The following is a 17,885-nucleotide window of genomic DNA, read 5'->3' on the forward strand; positions in this document are numbered from 1 at the left end:
ATTCCTATGGAAGTCATTAAATTCTATGAAATGAATTCCATCTCATTTCCTATGAGCACAGCCTATCGACAACAGCCAGGGTAAACAGTCCAAAATGCTTACTAGTCCATCCATAGTCTCAACAGAGAGATAAAGTCTTAAAATCTCCATCAGTCCCCGCTATTGTTTTGTTACAACTCCGCTTTAGTAAATACTTTTATTGTAGAAGAAAGCATGTTTTGTAAATGTAGCTGTTCAAAGTAGCTTAAGATAACTTGCCAAGTTATCTTAAGATTGACCAATTGCAGGAGGAAATGTAGATGGTTGCAGTTAGCCTGAGGTAGGATTAAACCCAAACCCTGCGACAGGACAGCGATGGAGAACATTTCCTACCACAGCAATACTCCGTTCCCTGCCCGCCAGTGGCATACAGTGCTATTTAGTATCGCGATGATTCACCGTGGCACCCCAGATGAAGGTCACTTTCAGTCTCAGATGACAAGAAGCTAATGTGACTTAGCACCAGAAAGTGTAATTTTACTTAAATATTCTATAGTATGTACGTAAAATTAAATCTGAATGAATTAAAAAAAAAAATAATCAAGAGTTCTGGAACTTAGACCAAGCTGTCAATCCTTCGAACTCTGGGAATTAGCACTGTGAGACAGGCAAGCAGAACCAACAGCATTTTTCAGATCAGCCAAAAAACCAGTCATGCCACACTCGCTTGTGCCACATAGGATTAACGATTACGTACTCATGCCAATGCACTGACAAATAGCAAGGTCTTGCACGCAAGCTGTCTGGATTACTGCTGCTAGTTCGAATCGCAAACACACACCTTTTTCTTGCCTCTGCTGGCTCATACCAGTGGGTTTCAGCTGCCTTTGTTTCTCTCTGTCTGGAGCGGCAGACCTGGCTGGCAGAGTTGGCACCCCTCTTGACTTCGTGGGCCTCATGTAGCCTTTTATCTGTTCTGCTGCTTTAGCTCGCTCTTTCTTTGCCTCCTTCACAGCTTTTTGTTCACATTCTTCTCCTTTTTCTTTAGCTGTGTCTTCAGGTTTATCTACTGCAGACTTCAACGCGGGGGCATCCTTCAGGTGAGCTTCCCCACCGTGAGCAGCATCCTCTTCTGCAGGCTGAGAATGACCTTTATTCTTATCTTTAGGACTTATTTTGGTTGTTTGGGCAGCTGTCAGATTTAAACCAGCAGCCTCCTCAGCCGCTTTATTGTCCAGACTGCCCGGGTGCTTCAGTGAGCGCTGCTCACCCTTCTTGCCTCCATCCAGCTCAGCCTCTTCAGCTCTATTCTCCATCAATGCTTCTGCCACACCCTGCGAGGCGCCTGCTTCTGCTTTGCTCTCTCGTATCGCCCCACGTTCTGGGGAAATGCACCCAGCGTCCTTCTCTCCAGAAGAGACGGTTGCTTCTAGTTTCTCTATCCCTTTGGCACCTACAGAGGCTGGTCTATCTTTTGCATCTGCCACCTTCCGAGGAAGGCCTGAGGAAGTGTTGTCGGTGGTGTGCTTTTTGTCAGTGGTTCTTATTTCTTTATCATCCACTTTTGCCACAGGAGAAGGGTGAACTTTGTCCTTTGACTTAATGTCCTGTTTAATGGAATGATCCAAAGGAAGTGGTTTACCTACCTCACCACCATCCCAGGAACCAGCCTCTCTGGCTTTACCATCTTTCTTTGAAACCTCTTTTGCAGGCTCTTTGTCCTGCAGATCGATTGGCTGCTCGCAAGATTTCTGCATCTGTATCTCCTTCTCAGCACCAGATGCAGGCTCTTTGCTGCTTTTCTCTGCTACTGCTTCAGGAGGAGGAAGCTCCTTACTTCTTGCACCCTCCTCTGTCTGCTTTGGGAAGCCAGAAGAAACATTGCCAGTGTTATCAGGGCCAGTTACTGCAGTCTGAGCAAGGGATTCGAAGTCGCTTCCTTTATTATTCCAAGGCATTTGAGGGCCAATAGGAAAGTTTTTAATATTTCTGTTTTCATCTACAAAATCCATGTCTTCCATTCTGTATTCCATCTCAGATCCCATAGGAGGCTGCACTTCACTCCTGTTTGGTTTTGTCTCTAGAAAAACAGGTTGCTCAGAGGCATTTTTAGCTTTTTTACTACTTCCATCATAACCCCTCTTTTTAGATCTATCAGTAGCTGTGGCCAGAGTGTGATCTGCCACTGCTGGATGCTCTAGGATAGGAAGTCCACCCCCGCTACTGCAAGGAGTGGGACTTTCTCCTTCAGATTTGTCAGTTATCTCCAGGTTATGAGGAGGAAACATCTCTGCACCTGCTTTATGCTCCAGAAGAAATGTCTGCTGCAAGTTAGCCTCCATCTTTTTGCATTTCTCTTTACTACTTGTGTGTGATTTTTCTGGCTCCAGAGGCATAGCAGGAGCTTGTACTTTAGTAGTATCAGTTAGGACACCTAGCACACTCACTAAAGTATTAGAATTGGCCTCTCTGCCTTTATCAAAAGACTGAGTTGGTTTAATATTTCCCACCTCGTCACCTACTGCAGGGGTGTTACCTGGACCCAGCACAACAGAGTGCTCAAGACTGTTTTCAGCCTTTTTGCCTTTCACATCTCTACCTTTTTTCTTAGGCTTGTCCACCACCAGTTCCCTGGTTGGACTGTGCACCACAGCTGCGTCCGTCCTGTGCTCTGGGAGAGGCTCGGATGTATCTAGTTCCTTACCTTTATTCCTGGGCCAAGTTTCTTTAGCGTTGACTATTTCTGGCTCTGATGTCTCTATTTTATGACCTGAAAGAATTGGCTGATTAGTGAAACTTCTAGTGCCACCCTGGACTTCAGGTTTTTCCAGCACCTCTTTGGTTATACCTGTCAGATTCTCCAGCAAAAGCTCTCTTTCAAAACCAGACACTTTATCTTTACCAAAGGTCCTTTCTTTTGTGCATTCAGCCACCTTCTCTTTGCATGGAAGATTGCTTGTTTCCACCCCAGCATCCTGGACAGCTGTCTGCCCCAAAGGACTTTTTTCATTTTTTTTTCTTTTCCCATCACTACACCTCTTTCTAAGTTTGTCTGCCACCAGTGTTGCATCAGAATTTATCACAACTGATTCACCCGCAGAAGTAGTTCCAGCCTCTTTGCCTTTATTAATCAAATTTACCTCTTTTGTTTTGCTGATCGTGTCAGCCATAGCAAGATGCTTTGCTTCCTCTTTCCTACTCTCCAGCAGGAATGGTTGGTCTAAAGCCCCCAAATCAGCTATTTCATTTTTTCCAACATATTCTTTAGGTTCCTCTTTTACCAGTTCAATTGGCCTTTGCATTTTAGTTATATCTGATGTATTCTCCTGAAAACACTCAGTAGTAACACAGGCCCTCCCTCTGCCTTTATCGCTAACACTGACTTCCTCAGTTTTATGAATTATGTCAGGAAAACTACTTGGGTTATTCTCAAGAAATGGCTGCTGGAAAAAACTTCTTTCACCTTTTTTACTTCTTCCATCGCTACCTCTTTTTTTAATCTTGTCAGCAGGATAAGCATGTGCAATGCTTACTGACGGATGTCCTCTAGCAGTAAAACCTCTGCCTTTATCAGGGGAAGTTGTGTCTTTTATAGTCTCATCTGTCCTGACTCCATCAGTGAGTCTGCTTACATCCTCTGAAAGCATCATCTGCTCAGAGAAGCTTTTGATTTTTTTCACTCTCCCTTCACCACGCTTTTTTTTAGGTCTGTCCATCCCATGCGCAATATTGGGATCTTTTCTGGTCTGCTGCTCTAACGCAATAAATCCTTTTCCTCTGTTTTTATCAGGGGAATCTGCTACCATCATCCTGTCCACTGCTTCAGGAGAGGTGGGATGTTTGGTTGCATCAGACTCAGCCGACAGAAGAAATGGCTGCTCTGAAAAACCGTCTGCCTTCCTGTTTTGCGAAGCAGCAGCTTCCTCAGGTTTTGGTAAAACTAAAGGTGTAACAGGCATTTTAGTAGTATCTGTCGGGGTCTTCAGTCCTCCCTCTGAAGTACTAAAGTCAACGGCCACGCACTTATCGGAGGACACTGGTTCAGTTTCACCAGCTGCCTTTGGCTCATTCGGAAGCTTGTCCGACAGGGCCGCAGCCTCTACAAGAGCAGGCTGCGCGAAGGATTCGTTTTCAACCCCTTGGCTTTTTTCACAACTACCTCTTTTCTTTGCGGCTGCTTCTGGTGATCCACTGGAAGGCTGAAGCTCACGACAGACAGCGTCCCCGAATGCTTCACGCCTGGGAGATGTGCATTTAGCCTCCTTATCTTTATTGGAAAGGAGCAGTTCTGAAGGTTTGGTCTGTAAAGGAGTTTCTACTTTGATCGCTTCTGAAAGAGATGCCGTCAGGTCAGCACGTTTTGACTCCTTATACTCCCTCTTCTCATTTTTATCAAGAAAATCTCTTTCCGTAGGCTTGGTTGGCCCCTTTGCTGTAAAGGATTCCCCCACCTTCGTCTTGCTCACCTGCTCCAAGGGAACCTCTTTTCTTTTGCCTTTAGACTGCAGCATCAAACTGTCATCTCTCATTTCTTCTGTTTTCACGACATCCCCATTTTTTGCATCCAACACAGATTCTAACGGCACGCTGGGTTTGTGGGCCTGCTGTCCTGGTGCTGGCACCGAGAAGGCATTTTGCTCATCCAGGACATGACTTCTAGTTATTATTTTAGCATCCTTTGACATATCTGAAGCTCTGCTTCCTGAGGCAACTGACTGCTCTTTGCAAGCTTCAGCAGGCATTATGGGACAGACATCTGGTTTTTGCAATTCAACAGCAAATGGAGAATTTCTAGGAGCTTTTGAGGCTGCTACATTTTCATCCCAGAACTCCATTGTTCTTGGCAGCTGGTTTCTCTTTTGTTTTGGTTTCTTTTTCTTTTTCTTCACAATGGCCAGAGAACCTTCCAAATCCCAGCTCTCCCTCGGTACATCTCTGCAGCTCTCCACAAACTCCGACCGCACACTGGATGGCTGCTCAGTTGCCTTTTTATGCGAAACCCTAGTGCGAGGGGATGTTCCAGCCACACATCCAAGCTCCCCTAGAGAATAGGGGTCTACTTTTGGGTCAGTACTCTTCTGTTGTGGGAGACCTATTAGACGTTCCTCTGGTACATCTCTAAGAGGCACTGGTGCAGGTTTTGCTCTGCCAAACCTGCGTTCACTTGATTTGTTAGCTTGCCTTATTTGTGCAGTAGGTAGACCTGGAATACAGGAAGCCTGCTCAAACATCAAAGCGACTATTTGCTTTATAAAAAAATAAACATACTATATATGTGATTTAAGTCATCTAAAACAGTCCATACAGTCATATATGCAGAATTTTCCAGCACTGGTACCACACTAATTCTAAAGCCACTTCAGTAGGGCCGGGATAGACATTTACACGCAAAACCTATTTAAACTACTACCAATAAATACGTCAATGCTATTTAAAAATACATAATTCTTGATACATGCTCTTACCCCACCAAAAAGCAACAGTTCTTGTAAGGACATGTTATTGCTTTTTTAAAATGCATTAAGGATTCATTTTGTCTTAGCAATAGAAGATAACAGATACACTTTTTATATCTCTAGCTGGCATCCTTCCAAAATGTGAAAATAGAAGTTTAGTGGAAAGAGGAGACCAGGGAAGAGAGAAGGGACGTAATGGGAAAGGGGGAGTAAAAGCACCAAGTTTCCCCCAGCACCCACGGTGGAAGCAGCGAAAGGCAGAACCTCCATAACAGAAATCACTTGCTGTACTCCCTTACAGGCAGCGCTAGGTTTCCTTAGCTACAAGCCACTGATTTTAAAGAGAGCATCAGTCGTTTGTCAGTTAGCCCTGGCCCACAAATCAGCCTCCAGTCACAAGTGTAAGCAATAACAGCTCATCGGAGAGGCTGGGTTAGTGGAGCAGGAAAAAAATTACATTTTCCTTTGGTAATTACAAAACTCAATTTGGAAGGAGGTCTTCACTAGGAATATTGTAATAAGAATTAATGGTCCTTTTTAATACCAAAATAAAAAGCTAGCAGTAATGGCAAAAAGATGGTGAGCTTTTAAATTCCAGAGCAGGAAAGATATAAGCCAGTCCCATTGATAAAGCACTAGTAGCACCCGTATTTGGGCTTTTAGTCTGGTGTACATGGAGAGGAAAAGAGTATTTAAGAGGGCAGGGATTAGAGGCAAAGTGCAAGCAGAATCACCGATGAATGCAAAGAACCGCACAGCTGCTTGGTGCAAAAAAGATCTCTGCTTGCTCAAGTGGCAACGCACTCAGCAGGGAAAGGTGAATAGTTCACAGAGGATATTTCCATTCTAAAATTGAATTATTATTTATATTCTACCTGTGGGCTCTTGAAGGGCTTTTTCTTGGTGAGGTTCCGCATGTTGGACATGGTTATGTTCAGCCTCTTCCTTCTGTTTCTCTGTAACAGTAACATCCACAGGAGTAACAGATTTTTCTGGAAGGAGGTCTTTATTTTCTAGTACAACAGCTTCTTTTGCTTCTACTGGAACTGAAATATGAAAAATTTGAACAGAATGCTTCAGTTCTTATAAATATAGGCAACCTGCAATTTAAAAGCAAGCCCTTGGAAAGGGTATAGGTTTCTTTTATTTTAAATAGGAATAAAGTATGTAAGATACGGTAGCCTGCTATGTATTATCTCCTCACAATCCCATTTTAAGCAGCAATTTTATATTTTGGCAGACATGCCAAGGTGGAGGTAAAACACGAAGCAGACTGTCTTGGGCTTTAAGCACAGGGTCAGGTTTTAGTTTTGTGGTTTGTTTTCTTTTCCCTCTTTGTAATCAACCAAATTCAGACTACACTAGCTTCCCACTGGAATGTAAATCCAGAATATACTCCATTATCAGTCTGGAGTCCCTGTCTAATGCTAATTATCTAGTATCATATATAGCTTTGAATATATTCAAGCAGACACTACAAAATTCCTAGCTACACACAATTATAACAAGTTTTAATTTGCAAGACATAATTACATTGGAGAACAGTTCTATATGTAATTAAATTTATTTCGGTTTTAAATAGAAATAAAAATTATGACAGACATTGGTATAGCAACAATGGATGAGGAAGGAAAAGACAAGTTATATGATGGTAATTTCAAATGTTAATACTACCATCTATTTGTAACAGTCCCCACGTTAGTGCACACTAACAACCGTCTTGAAATTAAACCTTTGCTGCTTTTTCCTTGATAGGGACAGGAGAACAGCATCTGTGAGAAAGCACTTAGGTGGTGGGGCAGAATTAGGCGACCGCAAAGTCCTGGCTCCGGTGGCATACTGCGGTTTGTGTCTCTCACCTGCGGGTTCTGAAAGGTGGTTCATCTGCTCTGGAAGATGCTCTTCGTGGTGGCCGGGAGGCAGCCTGCTGTCTTTAGCTTTCTCTAAAAGATCAACACAAGCTTCTGGGACTTTTGATTCTTGTTCCACATTTGCATTTGCTTCTGCAGATGGAATGTAAAGAATAAAAATTCGTATTATTTTTAATTCAGATCAGATTAAGCAAGACAAAAATCACTTCCTCACCTAATTCTTATCTTCCACAAGAAACTAAGGGTTTTCCTCACTTTCCAAACAGTGGTAATCTCCTTTTTAGGATCACTTTCTACCAGCTCTCCCCTCTTGAAAGCCTAAGCGTTCTGCTAAAGCATATCCTTCCTGTACTGTCTGCTATTTGCTTCTTCATTCACGCCCCTATGCCTCTCAGTTACTACATTCTACTAGGGTTTTTTTTGTTAAAACTTTTCTCTTTTGGAATTTATTCCTATCATTAAAGAATATTAGAAGAAAGTATCTCATTCCAATTCCTTCTGCAATCAGTCCACATACACTGCCTCTGCCCAGTACCATTTGCTATATTTTGGCAGCAATTTTCTCTCCAAAAGGAAAGTGTCCTTGGAGAAATCTACGCAGCACAGAAAATCTATCGTCCACCACATGGAAAAAATGAAAATGCCCGCCTTGCCACTTTGACACCTATAGTCATTTCAAGGAAATGTCACAAAATTATCACCAAAGCCTGTCAGTCTATTCAGAAACCATTTCCAAGATAAGAACCTTTGTCTGAAAATACTGTGTCCTACAGGATCTGCAGAGATTTCAGTATAAGCCGAGGATGACAGTGATACAAAAGTAAGTACTAATAGGGATGAACTATCTCTGTGGCTGTCCTAAAAAACATACATCACTTCTAAGACTGCCAAGTAAAAAAAAAAAAAAATCATTAAGATATTCTAGTTTTATATTTTATAAGTGAAAAATCCTTGTGAAGCACTTCCTCTGTCTGTATCTTGAGAGCAGAACTGAGCTCTGCTTAATGTTGTGCAAGGCATATCATAATCTTAACTGCTAAACAATTATGCTTTTTATTTGACAGTCTTACGACAATTGGGCATTGGTGTAGCCCTCACTGTGTGCTACCAGGAGTGTTGCTATTAGTGCTCTGCCAACTTACACGCCTTCTCACACCACGTGCCATGCTCTCGCAGGCCTGAACAAAGCCTTCAGGCACGCACGCTCACCTGCGGGAGGCTTGTCCAAGGGTGGCTTCTCTTGCTCAGGAGAAGACTCAGATGCCATCAGCTCTTCAGCTGCAGCAATCTTGGTGTCAGCTGCAGAGACAGACTTGGCTTCTGCAGAGGCAAACCCAGAATCCATGGCAGGAAGAGGCTTGGTTTCTGCTGCAGGGGTAAACCCAGAATCCACAGCATGGTGATGGCTGACTTCTGCTGCAGGGGCAAACCCTGAATCCACAGCATGGTGATGGTTGACTTCTGCTGCAGGGGCAAACCCTGAATCCACAGCATGGTGATGGTTGACTTCTGCTGCAGGGGCAAACCCTGAATCCACAGCATGGTGATGGTTGACTTCTGCTGCAGGGGTAAACTCTGCATCTGCTGCTGGGGCAAACTCAGAATCCATAGCATGATGAGATTCAGTATCTGCTGCCGGGGCAAATGCCAAACCCACAGCATGGTGAGATTCAGTATCTGCTGCCGGGGCAAATGCCAAACCCACAGCATGGTGAGATTCAGTATCTGCTGCCGGGGCAAATGCCAAGCTCACAGGATGGTGATGTTCCACATCTGCTGCTGGGGCAAACCCTGCATCTTCTGCTGCGGCAAACTCCCAACCCATAGCATAATGGGACAGAGCATCTGCTGCTGGGGTGAAGCCAGTATCTGCCACTGGGGCAGATGCATCGTTGACCACATTTGGGGGCTTGGCTTCTGGTGCAGGAGCAAACCCAACATCCACAGCCTGAAGAGGGCTGGTTTCTGCTGTAGGTGCACATCCGGCATCCAGAGCTTGAGGAGGCTTGGTGTCTCCTGCAAGAACAGACCCAGCGTTTTCTGCAGAAACGGACATGACACCCGAGGCAGGAACACAGGCTGCATCTGCTACAGAAACACAGATCACAGAAATCAACAAAAAAATACAGAATGTAACTACCTGACAGTGGTTTTATGACTAGAGAAAAAGGGGGCTTTCACTCCCTGTCTGTCTGCTTGTCTTTCAGCATCACTTACCCCGCCTTACGCCAGTGCACTCAACTTGTGCTGGTCTTTATGAGACTCCTCAATGCACCCAACTGCTTTTCCTACTACAGCCTCGCGTGCCTTGTTTTGTATCCTTGACTACAGTGCTAGAGATCTGTCTGCTTCTAACACACATCAGCCAAGAGATGCATAGTTTTTGTTTAAAAACTACCTGCTGCTACATAGCTGGCAAGAGACCAGAGCTGCTGGATCCACCGCAAGCAACACATTCCAACAGAATATTTACAGGAATCACAATGAGGGTTTTTTTCTCTATATCAGGGAAAAAAAACTTTTGGTGTCACCTTTGTGAGCCCAGCTGTGTATTCCAAGAGCAGAAAAAGTCCTGAAACATTCCAGAGCCATACGCACTTCATTTTAAATATTGTTTATGCTGTTCGTGGGTGGTACGGTGCTGCAACTTGAGCAAAAGCACTGGCACTCTTGACACAAAAGACACTGCCGTCCAGTGAATCACCAACTGCCCTTTATTTTTTCATGCCCAACTTGGCCTTGTTCATTTTTTACATAATATCTACTACACACTGAGCTGTTTGTTTCAAAATAACACTTGTCAGTTCACAGCACAATCAAACCTCTGCATTTTAAGTTCATGTTTTCATAAAATCCCCTTAAAGGAGTTTTTTCAGTCAGTTTTAATGTTTCAGCTGTCTAGAGGCAAATTTTTACAAATTACCAAAAGCCAGAAGCACTAGATTTCTCTTTTGCAGCTATTAATTTCAACAGCCCCAAGCACTACCCATACTCCGTGTAATGCAGCAGTGACCTGAACATCTCAGATATACTGCTGAGTATGTGTTAAAAAAAAAAATACAATTTCCACTGATTGTTTGAGTCATATTTAACAATATCCCCCCCAAACAATGGAAAAGATAGTAAATCTTAAATTAGATACTTAAACTGAAAAAGGAAAGGAATTAGAGAAATGGAAAAAGTCCCTTTTAAAATAGCACTTCAGGATCCATTTAGATAAAATCAACATTCCAGTGAACCAAACCAGAAAGATCCACTAGGCATTAGACCTCATTTGGTTTTGCCTTTTTTTTAGTGACATCGTTATCCTCTCCAAAATAAAATTTAAAGATTGTGATTTTACAGAAGAATAAGACAGTAAAGAAATAGATATTAAAAGTAGTATGGATGCTCCCTGGTGAATCATGGAAAGTACTGGAATAAAGCATAAAGAAACTGGACAAAAACTCGTGCAAAATGTACCACGAGTCTGATGCTGTATATAAGCACCTTAAAAAATTCTGTTTTAAAGAGAGTCTTTAAAATGGACAGTTTTTAAGGTATTTATATATAGCATCAGACTCATGGTATAACCATGTTCTTGACACACCTTAACATTTTTCTGTTTTGAGAAAGTAAAGAGTTATTAAATCAGTTACTGGACTGTGACATTAGAGTTGAAAAGTCAAGTAGACTTGCTACTTCTCACCAACACAATTTAAGTGTCATAAACCTTTAGCCACAACGGAATTTAACACCTTCCTGTGTTTCCTTCAGAAGAGGCAACCCCATGTCTTTCCACTATTACAGCTGCTCATGGAGGGTCTAAACCCAGCACCAATCTTTAGACTGGAGCAAGTTTACCTGATGCCACACCTTTTGGTCCATCAGTAGCTTCAGCCTCTCCTGGGGAAGCTGTTACTGCAGTAGGAGCGAAATCAGGAGCTGCTGCTGCAGGGCCTTCTGGCCAATTCAGCTTCGTTGCTTCAGTCACTGTGGGGGGCACTGGGCACACAAAACCAAGCTGGATTAAGCACTCAAAGACCAGAGCAAACAGCCAGGATGTGACTCACCCTCTCAAGGTGCTGCCTGCAGCAGCAACCCTGAAGAGTAAGCTCCCCCACTTCAGCACCCTCGTCGGGTCAGACCAAAACAGAATTGGTTTTTATTGTCAATTTTCAGAAATACGTACAATACCTAGGAAAACACTTGTATCTTGAGAGAGGCTGCTGCTGGGACAAAGTTGAGGAACGTTCTGTTACAAAGAATCCCAGTTCTACCCTAAGCCCTAGGTAGAGCCACCAGCTCCAGAAACACTTTCTACCTAGGACCAGTGGCAAACTACTCTCTTTTTAGCTTGTTCACCAAAATCGGCAATAAAGATCCCATTATGGATCAAATATCATAGTACTCATGTAACTGCAACAGAATTACGTCTCAATGGAGCTTCAAAGATTTAACTGTAAGCAGAATCTAAAGATAATTGGACAGAATACATAGGTTTGCAATTAGAATTTAGTTTAAAATTCTGTTGATTATGCATGACCCAAAATTATGTTTGTTGGTGCCCTCAGCTGCACTAACCCTTCAAACAGTAAACACGAGTGCTGTGACTTATCACTCAAGTCAGCAGATTTGACTCTCAGTGTGTACAAAGACTAGAATTCTTGGCAGCAGTAAAGTTCCAGTTTTAGAGTTTCTTTTCAAGAGTAAACTTTACTCATCTTATTTATTATTTTAGTGTCAAGTAAGGCTTGAACACACATCCCAGCTGGAAATTAAGGTACCTTCACCGTAATGGAGTTGCACAGAATGGAGACACAGTCTGGAATCCACACAGCTTGCTGCTGAACATAATTTTTTGCACACATCTACATCTGTTAACTTAATTCCCCAAAACCCATGAAAGGGCATGCTTTCAGCGGGTTAAAGCCCTCCTACACAATATGCCTCCAAAAGGGCATGCCACTAATATCTACTGATGATTGGGCTTGGAACTGCATATATTAAATTTGTTACCCTAAATTAGAAGTAAACATTCTATTTAATGCAGGGTTCTCTCCACCCCTTCCAGCACTAAACCAGAAAGTGCAGTTAAATAACGTCTTATGGATGGAAAACTGCCTGTGAGCCAGCAACGTGCACTCACAGCCCAGAAAGCCACCCGTGTGCTGGGCTGCACCCAGAGCAGTGTGGGCAGCAGGGCGAGGGGGGGGATTCTCCCCCTCTGCTCCGCTCTCCTGAGACTCCCCTGCACTGCTGGGTCCAGCTCTGGGGGCACCAACAGCAGAAGGACATGGACCTGCTCGAGCAGGGCCAGAGGAGGCCACGAAGATGCTCGGGGGGCTGGAGCACCCCCCTGTGAGGACACGCTGAGAGAGTTGGGGGGGTTCAGCTGGAGAAGAGAAGGCTCCGGGGAGACCTTAGAGCGGCCTCCCAGGACTGAAAGGGGCTACAGGAAAGGGGGGGAGGGACTCTTGATCAGGGGTGTAGGGATAGGATGAGGGGTAACAGTTTTAAACTGAATGAGGGCAGATTTAGATTAGATGTGAGGAAGAAATTGTTCCCTGTGAGGGTGGTGAGGCCCTGGCACAGGTTGCCCAGAGAAGCTGTGGCTGCCCCCTCCCTGGAAGGGTTCAAGGCCAGGTTGGACGGGGCTTTGGGCAACCTGGGCTAGTGGAAGGTGTCCCTGCCCGTGGTACAGTGGTTGGAACTAGATGGTCTTTAAGGTCCCTTCCAGCCCAAACCATTCTAGGATTCTATGATGATTCTATGATCTCTGTAAAACACACATTTCTATTCCAAATTTATTTGAGAACCAGAAACAGCGTTTTTCCTGGTCAGGTCCCACTTCACTCCGTTACAGCCTTGTGTTTCTTGAAAAGGCAGACAAGGAGAGCAGCTCTGCCTCTACTGTTCAGAAACTCTCCACAGACAGTCCCTGCAGATCAAATCAAAACTTTTTTTACCTGGTGGCTCAACAAAGAAAGAGGCATCTGGTCCCTGCACATCATGCTGAGCTCCCATCCAATGTTCTTCAGGCACTACGGAAAACAAACACATTAATCCTGTCACTGCCACTAACACCGCTTTATTTTTTCAGTTGAAGGTATTGACTCTGCTGTTTTGCGAGTTCATTCTCAGGTAACTCTTCGGTTCCCTTTAAAAATGGTACCAGAACATCATGTTCTTCTGCAATTATTGCTAGTGAAAGCTTGCATCAGAGAAGAGTTATAACCAGCACTGACCCAAGGACCCAATAGAGTGGGTTTTTTCCTCAATTCTTCTGGGCAACTGGCTCTAGGTGGCCCTGCTTGAGCAGGGCGCTGGACAAGGTGACCTCCAGAGGTGTCCTTCCAACTTCAGCCATTCTGTGATCTCCTAAGATCTTCAGAACATTCCCACTGAACCACTGTCATTGACAATATGGTATTTTCTAATCTTGACTCATTTTATGTATCAACTCCTCCACCAGGACTCTTTAGGACTAGCTCACCAAGCTGCATACCCTTCAAACCCAGCTAGCAAGACAGACAGTAATAGCCAAACATCTGTTTCTTACCTGCTTTGTCTTGCAGAAATTCTGCAGTTGAATCTAGGCCAATGAAGGCTGATGGGTCTAGAGCCTCTGCAGGAGAATACAGGGGCCCCAAGAAAGGTTGTTCAGGTACCATCATAGATCCATGAGGTGCTAATGAAACAAAAGGCCATTTGTTAATCACCATGCTAGCCCTAAAGACTCCCCGCCAAATTTTAAAGTCTATACAACACTTGGAAAACAAACTATTCTGTTCTGCTCACAAGCAGTTTAGGTAAAGTTTGTAAGCAACACTGTCAGTTAGCTCACCTCTTCAAACTGCACTGTAAGTCATGTATGTATATATAACTTTTTAACAAGGTATAAGACAGTAAACACAGGCAAATTATTTCCCTTTTGCTTCCTGCTTCTGCTGCCATGAATTCTTGCTAATAACCACTTAAACTCCAATAATCCAAAAACTGAAGACCGCTTTGTGGAGAAAGTTCACATCTATTTGGTTTCTAGCCATGAAGACAAGAGCCACCGGTAACTCCTGCTTGTCTAGATGTCTTATCTCCTTCTGCCTAAATATACTTCAAAAAAACCCCTTCCTGGAAGTAGCTATTGGAATGGCTTTAGGCGCACATACACAAATCTTAAAAAAATCATGTGAAGAGATTATATAGTCTGTGCACTTAGCATCTTAATAGTTTTCAGTACATGAAAGTCAACAGAGAAAACACCAAAACCTGACCATCAAGGACAAATGCCAAGAAGGAACTCACCATGGATGTTTCTGGAAGCATCAACATGGTCTGTGAACAGCGGCACATTCTTCATGTCAGTAGGAAATGATAAATCAGGCAGATTTTCCCCTCTGTGCATGCTGAAGGGGTCTGGCAGGAGACAAGAACAAGGCCGGTGTCACCACACAGGGGAAAGATATGATGCAGAGTGAGATTATTTTAAAAATGAGATGAAGATGCACTTGGCACCACCACTGGACTTCCAAGGGAAAGCTGCTTTCAAGATTATTTATCAGGGCAAACATGCTCATAGCTCGAATTTCTGCCCAACAGTAAAGCACGGTTGCTCAGACTGCTTCCTAGGGAAAACTGACTCAAGCTTCGATTATGATTGTTGCATGGAGAACCTGTCTCCTCCTCTCAAGGAGGAAGCATCTGTTTCTGACCTGATGGACACATAACCTGAGTCATGAACAACGGCTGAGCTCTGGATCAGTTAACTCAACAGCAGACCAAGGAAAGCCTGTGTAAGCCACACGCACTCCTCCCCAAGAACAGTACACCAGTATAAACTGACTGATGGGCCAGTGTTTTAACTGAGTTACAAGCCAGAGAGGAAAATATCACATTTCCCAGTGTCCCAGGCAGATGAGCAGCCTTCGCCCTTAGTTCCAGACCAGACACACTGGTGAGGGCTGTCAGGATCTTCAGTCCACATTTGCAAGTTGTCTCGTGTCAGCTTCAGTTGGTCTAATGTGCATGAGCTTTGTTCTGCTTTTGGTCTGTGTTTTAAGTGGATATTTGTTCTGCTTTTGGTCTGTGTTTTAAGTATATATCAGTGTCATCAGCAAAAGATGGTACTCTTTTGCAGCTGAAGATTCATCAAGAGAAAATTCCTTTCCTGCGAGTTTTATTTTTTGTGTGCACACATCTCCTTTCCTCTCAAGTGATCAGCACGGGCATTCAAACCAGACAGGACAGAGAGAACCACCATGCTGAGTTTGATAAAATGGATTCCTTAACTGAAATGTCATGAGTCACAGAGCATACAGATGACCTCACTGACAGAATAAAACAAAGAAAAGACGACCCTTCCATGAGTTAGTCACCGTGACACAGTCAAGGGCAAGACACTGCAAGGGGAAGGAATGTGGCATTCATCTCAAACAAATTATTCTGCAGTTTACAAACCCCTGGATGTGTTCTAGGATCAATGATTCCTAGCACATCTCGCTGGTTTGTGCCACACGTACATTGCACTTCTCTCCAGACAGGCACAGCCGAGCAGTGAGAGGTTTCGACTCAAGTGGCCTCTCGCAGATGAGTGACATTTCTCACAACTATCTCACACGTTGCATTACCCGGGAGCTGAAGAACTTTCTGTTCCCGAAATGGCTGTCACACACCGATTTTCAGACACTGCACAGATTTCTTCTGCTTAAGCACAATTAAAAGGGATTCAGCTGAAGGCTGCTAGTTATTTTATGTTGGGCTATCTGTGCTATGTTCTATATTATTTTTATGTCATGCTATCGATGGGGATGACAGCCAAGCTTCAAATGTCCACATGCCCACAGTGCTCCAAGATGTCAGGATCAGGTGAGCTGCACAAATTCTTTTATAACTCTGTCAGACTATTTGAGATGCCAAGACAATGACTTACTTCAGAGTAAATTGTAGAAATTTTAATTATTTTAATAATTGTAGAAAATTTTAATTTTGAGCTGTTTAAAACAGTATTACCAAGACTAAGTAACTGCCTTTTTTCCAATTAAAAAAAAAAAACCCAAACACAAACCAACAAAAAACCCACAAAAAACCATCATGACTGAAACCAATTTAAAAACTAAAAGAGATGCTGATGATCTCCCCTCTTTGTCCAGCACTTAAACGACATGACAAAAATGGGCAATCCAGACTGAACCCTGTCTGCTCCAGAGGGAGAAAGGGGAGGAGTGGAAGGAGTTATGGCTGAACTTTTGATTCTCGCCTCCAAAGATCTCCACAGACTCCAAGTGGGCCTGTGCACTTCTCAGGTTTCATTTTTGTGACTGGTAAGCGATGCCACTCTGCTGACGCCAAGGTGACGCTTCCAGCAAAAGGCGCGGCAGCTGAGAACTGAAAGGCGGGCGAGTAAGGGTGGGCTGGACGGACGGGATATGGCCGGTTCAGGAAATCAGCACATCTTGCATTCCGTGAGCCCTGAAAATAATTCTCTACTCGCTCAAAATTTGCAGCTTGTTTAGAGTATTATGAAGCCAGACGAATGTTAAGAATCTGAGAGCATTGTTTCTAGACAGCTGGAGGTAAGATTGACAAAACGTTTGTGAAAGTTTCTTTTCAGCTCATTTCCATAGACACTCGTATCCTCCGCTGTTCAGAGACACAGCTCCAATTTGCTAATGACTGAACTAATAAAAGCATATTACTGTAGATCATTTAAATAGGAACTCTTCATGTTTAGATGCTTACCTCTAGTTACAGTAATAATGACACACCTGTGATTAAGGGCCTTGCAGCACTTTCAAAGCTTGCAAGCAGTTAGATAATGTTTGAGTTTTAGTCATTCTACATTACAACAACATTTTTAAAGCAAGTCTTTTTATTACAGGTAGTGTGTAAAATATATATGTACGTTTTTGCTCATAACTGTTACCTTTGTAGGGCTGGGTCCCACTGCCAGATCCCAGCACAGCGTTTGCAGTATGGAACAGCAAAGTCCAGAGCAGACTCAAACACACTCTTTCAGCTGCTCACAGAAGTGGCAGAGCGGCCTTGCCCACATTTCTCACCAAGGAATTACAGCAATGCTGGCTGGGAGACCTGTTACACCACTGACCAGAGAAGTCTCTCCGTGGGAGGGAAATCATCCTACTGTTTTCCAAAGACCGTGCATAAAAATATTTAATAAACCCGTCGAGTTTTATGAGTCTGCTGTTCCCATTTTTCTCCTGCTGACAAGTCCTTACAGCTTGTCTATCCTCTCTGATCCCTCTGCTCAGTTATGGGAATCGACAAACCTCTAAGCAGAATCTCTTGTTTGCAAAGTACCAGGAAGAGCAGCATGGAGGAATACTTTCATACTGAAGTATACGTGCTACCTTACACATGTACAGGTGTGCAAAGATACTCTAAGGACATGAAACCTAAGGAAATGTGGTTTCATGCAATAGAGAATCCACAGATTTGCATTATTCAGGCCAAAAGAATACTGGGTGATGGGCTAGGTATGTAAATTGCTCCTAATCACCAAGTTTGTCATCTGGCTATGGAGCATAACTACATCAACATCCCATTCTTTCATCTAACAAAGCAATAGGAGGGAAAAACCCAA

The 17,885-nt window shown here is 43.5% G+C and overlaps 1 protein-coding gene across 15 annotated transcripts in view; it reads right to left on the reverse strand.

The window, feature by feature from the left end:
• MAP4 (microtubule associated protein 4) overlaps positions 1-17,885 on the reverse strand; it is a 165,284-nt gene that overhangs the window by 47,143 nt on the left and 100,256 nt on the right. For 10 of the 15 annotated variants that reach the window (XM_074875333.1, XM_074874688.1, XM_074875420.1 and 7 more), the window contains 8 exons: positions 14,591-14,701; positions 13,848-13,976; positions 13,255-13,329; positions 11,150-11,290; positions 8,516-9,394; positions 7,295-7,438; positions 6,311-6,481; positions 821-5,182 (listed from right to left, as the gene is read on the reverse strand). In XM_074875333.1, coding sequence (XP_074731434.1) covers positions 821-5,182; positions 6,311-6,481; positions 7,295-7,438; positions 8,516-9,394; positions 11,150-11,290; positions 13,255-13,329; positions 13,848-13,976; positions 14,591-14,701 — 6,012 coding nt within the window. The remainder of the gene's footprint in view (positions 1-820; positions 5,183-6,310; positions 6,482-7,294; positions 7,439-8,515; positions 9,395-11,149; positions 11,291-13,254; positions 13,330-13,847; positions 13,977-14,590; positions 14,702-17,885) is intronic. The other 5 variants (XM_074875718.1, XM_074874877.1, XM_074874789.1 and 2 more) reach the window with 5 other exon arrangements.

This window comes from Strix uralensis, chromosome 1 (assembly GCF_047716275.1).
Source record: "Strix uralensis isolate ZFMK-TIS-50842 chromosome 1, bStrUra1, whole genome shotgun sequence".
Classification (NCBI taxonomy): Eukaryota; Metazoa; Chordata; class Aves; order Strigiformes; family Strigidae; genus Strix; species Strix uralensis.